General features: G+C 40.7%; 1 protein-coding gene across 1 annotated transcript in view; it reads right to left on the reverse strand.

Annotated features, from left to right (window-relative positions):
- The window catches only part of EFCC1 (EF-hand and coiled-coil domain containing 1), an 86,917-nt gene that overhangs the window by 26,395 nt on the left and 48,291 nt on the right, over positions 1–12,231 (reverse strand). Inside the window, exon 3 of the mRNA XM_063121603.1 lies at positions 2,455–2,597. Coding sequence (XP_062977673.1) covers positions 2,455–2,597 — 143 coding nt within the window. The remainder of the gene's footprint in view (positions 1–2,454; positions 2,598–12,231) is intronic.

Consider the following 12,231-nt stretch of genomic DNA (forward strand, 5'->3'; position numbering starts at 1 on the left):
ACAATCTTAGCAGACACTAACTTACACTAAAATACAATAAAATTTCCTTTCCTTCTCCAGTAACAAAAGAAAAAAACCACCCACTTTAGCCCAGATTATGTTAAGCACACAATTCAGTATTACTGTTTCTGGTTTTCTGTTCTGCTTTTTACCAAATAGCTGTATACTCATAGACCTCTCATTAGTTTATGAGAATTGTCTTGAACATGCAATTGCCTCACAGCATTGATCTTACATTCATGTATTTCATACCTTAAATTTAATCTTTAGATTTCAAACCTCTGCTTAAAAAGCAACCATTTGTCATTCTTGATCATTCTTAAACTGACTGTCACTGTTTCTATCTGATTAGAGGAATCACAGCAGCTAAAAGGAATAAGTCAAGGGGACTCCAGAATACACTCTCCCCACCTTCCCAATTTAGCTATGTTGACAGATGCTAGTGGCTGGCTAAGAACCTAAAGCCTTAAACCCAAGACGTTCTGCAAAGAAGGGGAACCTAAGGTAAAGATGACTCTTCTCTGAAGAATCCAGGGAGCATGTACAGGTGGAGAAAGAGAAATATTTTTATTTATTTATTATTACATTTATATCCCACCATTTTATCTCCAAGGAACCCAAGGTGGTGTACATAATCCTCTTCCTCTCCATTTATCCTCACAACAACAACCCTATGAGGTAGGTTGGGTTAAGAGTCTGTGATTGAGATTCCATGGGCGAGTGGGGATTTGAACCTGGATCTCCCAACTCCCAGTCCAACACTCTAGCCACTACCCCACCCAATTTCTTTTTCAACTCTGCTTATGATCTCACGAAACAGAATTTTGTCACTTCCTTGTTGTTTTTGGCAAAACCTTCTCAGTAAAGTTTTTATTTTTAAAAAAGAAATAAATGAGCTTATGTGCTTTTATTTTTAATTTCTGATAATGTAAAGAGAAAGGGGGCATAAAGTTGTTTTACTAGAAAGGGAGAGCGGGAGGCATAAAATTGTTTACTCTAGAGGGAATCCCAGGAGTTGGATCCTTGTTCCACAGTCAATTCGGAATGTTATTCCAGGGGAATAACCCAAGGGTGGTGGAGAACACGCAGTCTAATATAAGGTGGTTAAATGTAAAGAAACATTAGAAAGTTTATCTCCTCACTTACATAAACCCCTCCAATCCATTTTTAAGCAGGAAAAGGGAACAAACTGGAACACAATGGGGAAAATACTGTATTGGCAAGCATCCTCTAGCCCCAATTGAGAAAGGCTAATCATCCCCTGCCAAAGCTGGCTGTTTAAATTCAGGCCACGGCTGTGCCACGGCTGTCTCAACTGTGCCCTTTTATCATTTTATGGATATGAAAGTAGAAGGTCTTTGTGTGAGTGATCAGCTAATCTTTTGGTGGTAGATCAATATTTGCAGGTGCTAATATGCTTGGGCAAGGGCAAGATAGAGGGTTTTTGTGCTCCTTTCCTTTGTGATAAAAGGTTTCTACCCAGAGACTGTATAGACTGTGCTTTTCTTAGTTCTGCTGTGGAAAAATACTAACAAGACATAGGCTTGGCGAATCTGAAGGCATGAGTAGGAATTCGCACGGCATTGCAGGCAATCCTATCAGTAGGCACACAGAGACCGCTATGTTTATGGCAGTGGTTAATGCAGCATGTGTTAAATCCTTTACAACCGTTTCAGAGACAGAAACTGAGGAATGGGGGAATGGGGGAGGGCAAAGTGGTTTCCAGGGAGAATTTTCCATTTGGAAAATTACTGTAAAGTGTTTTCTTGAAGCAGACAGTGCCTGAAGTTCATATCTGAATGCAACATTACATACTAACAAGCCAAAGGAACCCATGAGCATTAAATTGTCCCAATTAATTCTAGCTCAAAAGGCAATTCTGTCAGGTCTTAGAAAGATGGTAAAAATGAAGCAGCCATCTTGAGAAGGCAATTTTAGGTTGCTCTGGGGGAAGACTGCTTCCGCAGGGGCAAGTATAGAAGATCGTCATACGTGTTTTCCCCCCTCACAAAATGGTTGATTTAAAAATTGCTTGGTCTGCATGGTGATGCTTCAGATGAACTGTTCACTACGTTGAGGTAGCCACCACAGGAAGCAATTTAAAGTGGCCTCCATCTGGGTGCTCTCTCTTGTATATCATTCCTTAGATCAGGCTTCTGCAGTTTGGCACCCTCTGCTGGTTCAGGAATGCTGGGACATGTAGGAGGGTGTTTTTTGTTTTTGTTTTGCCTAAACATGCATAGTATTGCAACTTTAGATAATTGCTCATAATCTGAAATTATGAAAAACACATCAAAATATGTTCAAGAAAATCTAGGGGCTGTGTAATGCCCATAATGCCCTTGTGGTTTTGTTTCTTAAAAAGTCATCACCCTTGATATTTAGAGCACCCCGCCCCCCCGTCAAGAACATAAGAGTAGAAGAATTGTGCTGTATTTACACAACTGTCCATACCATTCTCTGTTATCCCTGTCCCACCAGTTGGTGAACTTCTGTCTTGTGGCACAACTGATAAGGCATATTGTCCATCCACTGTTGTACTTGTCTTCTGCTCTGAGCTGCCTTGGGAAGGAAGGTGGAGTTTTAAGACTATTGACCTGGAAAAATAGAAGAAAATCAACAAAATAGGTCAACTTGAGAAGAAACCAAATCTATAAGCAAACTTTAAGCATTTTGCATTGCATCATGGTCATCCATAGCCCTCAAGCGGTTTCATCAAGGATAATTTCTGAACCAGCCAATTTTTACACCATTTGCTGTAGGACAGGTGCTAGTAGCCTGTGCAGTCCACATTTAGTAGTGGCCCATTTCAGACACCATGGCCAAACCACAATTTGGTAGTGGGGGCCATGTCTTACTTGTGCTCTCCTTGCTATTTTGATTCCTTCCCTTCCCTTCCTCCTTTGAGAAAACCAGACCTTGTTGTTATATCCAAATCAGACAAACCTCCAAATTAAAACGGAATTGTGCTAGAGTTCAGTACTATAATTGGTATATTCCAAAAAGAGCTACCAAATTCCTAGCACCAGCAGTAGACACACAAACGTTTATTTCCAATCCCCATATCGTCATGCAGTTTCCTTTTCCACCACCATCAGGGCATGTTATCATTGTCTTTAATCTGGTTATTCAACAAGCATTCTAGAAACCTCCTCAGGTTTTATTTCTGATTTGCACAATGGTCCTTGTTTTATCATTCTGATTTGAAGATGTATCATTTTAAGCCCTTTCCTCTTCATATTTTGCATGCCACCGCACAATTAGCAGTGCATAAAAGAGGGAGTCCTGTCTGACCGTGAAACATAATTCAAAAGAGACCCCTGCCCCTGTGATACAAGCAAAAGAAAACAAAACACAGTTATCGTAGGATGAAAGCAGTACATTTGTATTTCATCTCATATTGGGCTTTCAAATTTTGAACAATATGAAGCCCTTCATAACAGCTTCTAAAAGCTGGTTTTGAAAAACACAGATTAAAGTTTGAGCATCATATACCAGGGTGGAAATCTTTCCTAGCAGATGTGCTCGAACATTTCACAGTTTAACGGGTCCTGCTGATCATTGTGGTTTTTCACACTGGGGATTCTTGCTATAATCTAGTTTAACGCCCTCCACACATTCAAGGTCTTAATGAAAAAGAAACCTTCTCAGAAAATTTACTTTACTTTGTTAGGCCTTTTGGCCAGACTGACTAACATGGGTAAAAAAGCAATAAAGACTGATCTCTTCCAGCAGGCCTACCCAGTCAAATTTTAAGATGTCTGGCTGGCTGTTATTTTAATAATGTATTAGTTTTTATATGTTTTAATCTGTTTTATGTATTTTATAATATTTTGTATTCCATGTTGTTCCACGCCTTGATCCAGAGGGAGAGGCGGGTAATAAATATATTATTATTATTGTTGATATATTTTATATTTAACCATATTTCCTTGCTCACTTGAACTGATTCTCTCTCTGCCTTTCTCTCTCTCTCTCTCTCTCTCTCTCTTGAAAACGAGAACGGTATCTAAGGAGTCCACCTTTTATAATTTGACGGGGTGTGTGTGTTGTGTGCTTAATTTGTAACCTTAAATTCAAAATATTGCACAAGCTGGGGAAAGAGCACATCTGATTTGCCCAAAATGCATAGTCCTTCTCCCTCTCAGAAAAGATACATTCATATGCACAACGTATTAGCTCAGCCAAAACATCATTTGTACGGTGTCAAATGTGCGTGCTCCCGAGAACTAGTTTTGGGCCTCACCCCACAAATGATATTTCCACAGGCCCAAATGTCTAAATCAGGCTGTTGTAAATCTCCAGGACTTGCTTTACCACAACAGGGCATATTCCAGATTTTTTTATGGGGGGGGCATCTTTCTGTCTCCACACTCCCACTCCACGGGAGGGAGGGGTTGTTTGTTCTTAACAAACAGCCTTAGCTTTCTACTTTGGATGAGAAAATGTCGAAGGCAAGAGTGCTGTAAATCTCATTGACACCTCTCTCTTTTTCAAATCCGGGCTTGGCTCTTTTTCATTGGTATTCATAAAACATCTGATAAATGTTGAAGAAGAGTGACTATGCAGCATGTTTGTATGGAGCAAAGATCTTAGGGGAGAGCGGCTCTGAGGAAGCCTGGGAAGTGTGCGTGTACCACACAACGTAGCAAGGTTTCCATAGAGACAGTCAAACAGGCCACATTCATTTTAAGGCTTTTGTATTGAAGATAATGACAAGCTTGAAAGAGGTAAAATCTAGAAGCAAGGAGACCGCATAGTGTTGGGCCTCAAAGTAATGTCTGTGACTAACTGACTTTTAATTAAGGCTATTCTCACTGTCACTGAAACTTTTAATGATAAGCCAAGGCAGCTGCTTCTGTAACTAAAAACTGGAACTAGTTTGGATTGTTAACCTGATTGGATTAAAAAGAAGTATGTTACTATGTATACATATGCGTTTAGAGAGGACAGGACTGTCATGGGCTGTTAGCCAAGAGAGATACCCCTGGATGTTTGCCGCCAGCATCTCGTAATCAGAGAAAGACTACCTCTGAATAAGGAAGTTCAATTTTTGTCTATCCCCAACATGTCTATCTCCTGCAGGCCTAAAGAGCATCTGAATGTACACTCCTAGAGACAGCTGAACTAGAAGGACATTTGGTTGACCCTCTAAGAGATAGACCATATATAAAGCAGCAAGTAATCTGAATTTAATTTAAATAATGGCTTGATTATTGTTTTCTCCCAACTATCAAATCTGAGAATATCTGTTTGGCTCCTTTTTTTATTTATTAATTAATTATATTTCTATACCATCCAACAGCTGAAGCTCTTTATTAACTGATCTCTGCTTAGCAGTTTCAAAATGCTTCTAAACTGGTTTTGTACTGAAGCCTGAGGGGTGCCTGTGTGTGGTCTACCAGGATCCCACCCTTCCCCTCCTTTCTCAAAGACCCTCCGCCCAAGAATGAGTGAATGAATACACCTTCTGCAGAGCAACCACAACGGGTGTAAACATCACTCAAGGAGGATTACTGGATGACTCATTCCATCCGCTCAGCATTACGTTGCTGTTGCATCTTTGAGATTTCCTTAGGACCTTTCTTTCTACTTTCCAACTCTAGAAGCAGTTATTTGAGAGAGAGAGAGAGAGAGAGAGAGAGAGAATGCTCCTAGAAATAAATAACATTTAAAAGTTTCAACCTGTCTTCTAGACTGCATCTTACAATAAACTTAAATGGGTTTTTTTTTAGCAGCAAATCAAATGCAGACCTCTTGAGCTTAATGGGTTTATTTAAACTGACTAGACCTGGTGGAATTATATTGACTTCTATACTAATAATACTCTGAGGCATACTTCCTGCTTTTTAAAAGCATTCTCCTTTGACAGAAATGACCTTACTGATTTCAGCTTTCTTCCATAACGGAATAATTTGTTATATAATCTGCAAAGTATGCCTCAGGCATGTGTGAGGATCATAAGATATGACCCCACACACTTGCATTATGATGTTGTGCAATACCAACAGCACAATCCTATGGCTGATTACTCAGAAGTAAGTCCCACTGAGTTCAGTGGAGCTTACTGCCAATTAAATATGCATATTATTGGAACATTAATATCCTATACGTTCAAAATTTCCTCATCTGAAAACAAGTGTGTGATGACAACTGCTCACTTTCATACTAAAATGCTAAATAACCCTTATAAACCATTATAAGCAGTAGTGTAGCTCCTGCCTAGATACTACAAAAAGGCAGGTTGCATGATCATTCACATTAGCCAAGGCAAACAGGGATTATTCAGGACTCCAGGTCAAACTAGACATGATGTTCATGCACGAAAGCAATTAACATGTACTTTAAAAAAAAAATTGGGGAAGAAATATCAAACAGAGCCTGCTTGGACCAGCATTGGATTCAGTCAGGGCTACGTGTTAGTACAGAAGTAAAGATGGGGGAGAAGCAGAGCTTGTCCTTCATCAGAAAAGCCTGCAGAAATTTCTGTCGCATTAGAAATAACATAACCCTAAATTTAGCACCGGGGGGGGGCTCTAAACGCTAAAAGGACTGAGCTTAAACTGGCGCAATGTGAAACGGTTGCTTCAGACACCAGATCCTGAGGGTGCCTACTTCGTTGCCTTCAACCTCCCTTCAGAATTTGTGGTTTTAAGTACGTAATTCCTATTCAAAATGGGGATAGGGTAGCTCTTGGTGTCATTTTGGCTTTAGGTTTCAGGTGTGAAAATGTTTAAGGCTGGTCTTATCTAAGACAGCCTTCTTCTACCTGCCTCCCACCAGATGTGTTGGACTACACTTCCCAGCATCCCCAACCAGCATGGCAATTGCAGTGCAACACATCTGGAGGGTGCCTTTTGGTGATAGTTAGCTAACTATTAGCAAAGTCTACATATTCAGCCTGATCCAGGGCTAGCCCCAGACATTTTGCTGCCTGCGGTACAACTGCAAATAGCACCCACCCCCTCCAGTCAAAGTGCATAGTACGTAAGGCTAGCCAAGTTATTATGGCACCTGAGACAGAAAATCCCCAAAGTATCTCTCCCTGGGAGTAGAAAATACATTAATACTAGACAATTAATAATTTGTTGCCCTTCGTGATACCCAAAATGAGCTGCCTGCCTCACTCTGCCCAATGGTAGGACCGGTTCAGATGCATGTTTCCTTAGAAGTAAATCCCAATGAGTTCAATAGGACTTATTCCCAGGTAAGTGTGCATAGGATTGCAACTTTAACTCACTGGAGCAAACATGTTGTTTCTATGCAGTTTGAATCTATTGATCTACAAATGTACGAGTGTGTGAGTGTGTCTATGAAATTAGGACATGTAATATTTCAGAAAAATACGATTATCTGCTCCTACTTCACAAAAGGGCATAGTGTTACTTCATTCTCCTCTAGCATCGCTCTGATATTTTAGAGTGATTAAATAGTCTAAAGGATTTTAACTGTTCTGATATATGTGACTAAAGAGAATAAACATTAGAAACTGAAGAAATATTTTATTATTGTGAAAGGCCTGGGAAAATGGTAAATCAGATAACGCAGCCATATAAAATCCACTTTCTATAATCTCCACATATCCATTCATAAGTAGGCTCTTCTTTCAAATCACAAACTAAAGCTAATATTTTAAATGCAGCATCCCAACTGCTAACAGTATTTGCCTGATTGCAACCAAGATATATGATGTTAAGCATATCATACTACCACCACCACCAATAATAATAATAATAATAATAATAATAATAATAGTAATAATAATAATTTTTGCTCCTTAATCTTCTAAATAATTTTATTCCATTTCATCTTGCTAAATAATCTCTTAAGAATACTTTGTTGTCAGTCTTTAAAAATATTAAGGTATGCAGTAGTGCTGAATAAGATCGCCTGTAACTTCTATTGCAGTCTGCGATGTTCTACTGCATTATACTCTAACTGTTGTAAAGTTTGCCATTAATGTGTATTAATGTAAGTATGTAAAAGGTTTAAAGATGTACTCACTGTTTGTATTTACAGGATGTTGGTAAGTATAGTTGGTAAGCAGAAATCACTTAGGAAAACTTTCAATAGCAACACCAAGGGCCTTGCTAGACCCAGCCGGATAAGCCGGCAGGGAGGCAGGGCAACGGTGCGCTAACTTTAGCGCGCGCCGCCCCGCCTCCTAGACGGCCGACGCACAGGGACTATGGAAGCCCTGCAGCGTCGGCCATTTTTTGTTGTTGTTGTTAAAGGGGCCACGTGCGCCCCAAAGACTCCGGAGAAGGTAAGTGGGGTTTTTTTTCTAAAATTATCCATCCCTCGCCCCCATCCCATCCCCGGTTGTCTGTCCCTCCCCCCATCCCATCCCTGGTTGTCTGTCCCTCGGCCCCATCCCATCCCAGATGTCCGGCTTTCCCCCCCTCTCCTGCCGGTCCGGCCTTCCCCCCCTATCTCCCCCCCGGGATCCCCCCGGCCCGATGGGCACAGCGCTCAGCGCTGTGCCCAGTCCGTGACTTTTCCCGGCTACTCGCGAGTAAGTGAGTAGCCGCAAAAAGCCACAGACCTTGCTAGACGTTCCGCAGCCCCGGCCTGAGGCCAGGGCTGCGGAAAAGGCACGCCATAAGCGACTTCGGGGAGGCTTCAGCGCGGCCTGGGCCCAGATTCCCCTGTGCGTCATGTGGACGCACAGCAGGGAAACCGGGCCTCAAAGCACACTAAGGCCTCATCTAGCAAGACCCCAGGTCTCTGTATGTTTACTAAGAAGTCAGCATGAGTATCATGTCTAGTATCATGTTCCCCTGTTGCTAGGACCATGAGTGGGAGGGTGCTGTTGCACTCATGTCCTGCTTGTGGGTCCCTGGTCAACAGCTGGTTGGCCACTGTGTGAACAGAATGCTGGACTAGATGGAACCTTGGTCTGATCCAAAGGGCTCTTCTTATGTTCTACACAGAAGTTAGTAGGAGAGGCCCCAGAAATAATCTTTCAACAGTAATCCTGAACGGTCAGCATATGCCTTCTATACACTGCAATACCTATTTGAATTGCTTTTCCTATATAAATCTTAAAATGCTCCATGCACAGCTTACTGTTGCCTTTCCATTCATTTTTCTCCCACTCTCGAGGCTTTGTCACATCAGCAAATGCAGTCCTCTTGTAGTTCATCTTTTGTCAGGAATGTAAATGAATATAAACACCTCTTTAAGACCATATACAGGAGATGAAATTGACTGGAAGCTACTTGTTATCTTCTAGGACATACTCCAAAGTGTTAAAAATTCTCTCAAAGTCATCAAGTTAATCAGAGAGATTTGGCTATAGGACGGTATAGAAATGTAATGAATAATAAAACAATAATAAAGTCACATTATTTATATACCAGTTGACACACTCAAAATGGTTCAGAGCAAAGCATAAGCACCCACATACAGCCACACGCACATGCACATTACACAATCAACAATACATTGTTAGCCGCAGAATCTCCCTATAAAATAAATACAAAAGTTTCATAATGCAGACATGATTTAAAAACCTCATTCATAAGTCCTTACTAAGTCCTGATGCCTTAAAATGCACAAAAAGCAAAAAATCTGGACAACACTAACCAAACCGCCACCACCACCACCATCATCATCATCATCATCATCATCATCATCATGTAGTACTACTGTACATCATAGCTGTAATACTTGGCCTGTGCAGAATTCTTTACAATCCTTATCTCATTCTCCTCTCACTCATTACTGCTAATTACTGTGAGTAGGAAGTGGGATCCCCCCAATATTCTCAAATGGGCATTGCCTACCACCATAATTACATAAATATGTGTGTCTATATTTTCTGTATAATTGTTTTCATGTATTTTTTTCTGATCTAACTGTGACTGTGTGTCAGCCCTCAAAGTGGATTAAAAATTGATTTAGAAATTAGGTAGTGCTGTATAAATCACAGAGAAAGGGCAAGTGGGGGTTGAGGGTGGATAAGAAATTAAAAATCTGCATCCTGAATGTTGTCTGCCTTCAGCCTGGTTTTGAAACAGCCCCATATCCAGCTAAAATACAAATTCTTTCAGGAGCAAATTTCAACCAGATTCTGTTGGAGCCAAGCAGACTGCCAGAAACTAGAAACAGATGGTTAATTATGTAGCAATATCTTGTCCCATTATTTTGTTCATTTGTTTAGTGTGTGTTTTTGTTTTGTTTCAGAGTTTGGAAACAGGGAAGTTAGCAGCAACTTAACTTGAAAGGGAAAATATAATAAAAAAGGGCGGTGGTGGTGGGGAATCTCAGAGCTCTTCTAATTTGACTGGCGCTTAAAATCTGATCAGCAGTGGAACAGGCAGCAGAAATGAAAAGTAGCTGAAAAAATTAAATACTCAATTTACATATATTTCATTTCAGTGTACTGTTGGTGAACTCTTGCCATCATAACATGAAATGAACACAACTTCTGTTATCTTGTTTGGTTCTCACCATGAAAGGTCTACATATTTCTTACTCCGTGTGTTGGGATTCCACTTCTTCCCACATGGAGTCTGTCTACCCAAGAAGGAAAGACTACTTCTTCTCTAAAAACTAGAGCAGAGAAACTTGGGATATTATCACGTAACTTCTCTAAAATGGATCTTACATGTGGAATCTATATGAAGAGCCAGTTCATGTGGGTGAATATACAAAAGAAAGGCACACTCTCCCCAGTAACCCCTATAGAAGTATCTCAGGGTCAAACTACAAGCTATGTCAATTGCATAGCATGTAGATGGGGCATATATCTTGTTTTTACTCTAGAGTAAGGGGGCAAAGCCCCAATTTGGATAAGGAACACTGTACATCAGGAGGGGAGGATTAAATCTCCTCCTACTGTTTGCTTCTGGAACTCCCCACCTCATGCATGCAAAAGGGTTTAAAAAGGGGAGTTCTCCATTGGCTTCAATGCAGGCTTATTTATGTGAGGAAGATTTCAGGAAGCGAATGATGAGGGATGTCTGATCTTCCCTTTCTGGTGTGTGGTGGTTCAAATTTGGAACAGACACACTTCTTCTAGAGCAGAAAGAAAAAAGAAAGAAAAAGGTAAACCCCAGTTACATGCTAAACTGCATTGCCGTAACGTGTGCATTGACACTGTTTAAAATTGTTCATGTGAACACAGACTTGTGGATTGCCACAGGTCTAGTCAATGAAGGCCCATAGCTACAATTTCAATGGGGCTTTGATTCCATTCTGAGTTTTAGTCAGAACCATCCAGAACTCTAAAGGAGCTATCCAAAATGCTGAACCCTATCCCCCAAATGGGCTCAGCACTTTTAATAGATCTTTTAGAGCTGGTTCTGCCTGAAACCCAGAATGGAATCACATCACCACCAAAAGTGGAGCCACCAGCCTCTACTGGTGCTTTGTCCCATAAAGAGTACTGCTATGGCATGCAATGTGCTTAATTCTTTGCCCTCAAATTGTTTTTGCACTCATGGTCATCACACTGGCTTGCTAACTAGGGAAGAAAAGAAACAAGGAAACTTCAGGAGGATGAAAAACAGTTTGGATGGGGAGGGAGGGTGATTTGGGGCTTTAAAAAACCAACCACAAGGGAAAGAAGCCTCATTCCATGTGCCCTACCTTCACTCTGACCCACAGTGTGACCAGACTGCTTTGGGTTGGCGGGGAGGTAGGGACCCAAATCCAAAGCAGAGAGGAAAGAATCCCAGATTTCCACATGACATGTAATGAGGCCTGAGCATAAGACTCCTGGAACATCTGCCATGGATGGCCAGTCTGGGCATTGTTTAACTGAGTAAACATATCTGCCTGTATGCCTCAAGATTACAGCAAATACGTGTGAGTTAGAAGTGCAGCAGAGAGAGAGAGAGAGAGAGAGAGAGAGAGAGAGAGACTTACAAAGAATACCCAGAAAGGTTACCATTCATTGTAGACCGTCACTGTGTTTGGCTCCTCTAGCTAGGGAGAAATTCATTTGGTTCACAGAATTCACACTTCCTGAACCAACACACAAACTGAAATGAAAGTATTTGCACTTCTCTGAATTTTGTGATGCAGTTTTGTGATGCAAAAGTGTGTTTATTATGGGAAGGTACACAAAAAAGTATATTACACAAGTCATTTAAACAGGTCTAGCATTTTATTGAATCCATTTTGTTTTGAATTTTGTATGTTTAAATTTTTATGCTGTATTCTATGTTTTATTTTATTATGCTATGAATTGTTGTAAAGCACCCAGAGAGCTTCAGCTATTAG

Source organism: Elgaria multicarinata, chromosome 3 (genome assembly GCF_023053635.1).
Source record: "Elgaria multicarinata webbii isolate HBS135686 ecotype San Diego chromosome 3, rElgMul1.1.pri, whole genome shotgun sequence".
Taxonomy (NCBI): Eukaryota; Metazoa; Chordata; class Lepidosauria; order Squamata; family Anguidae; genus Elgaria; species Elgaria multicarinata.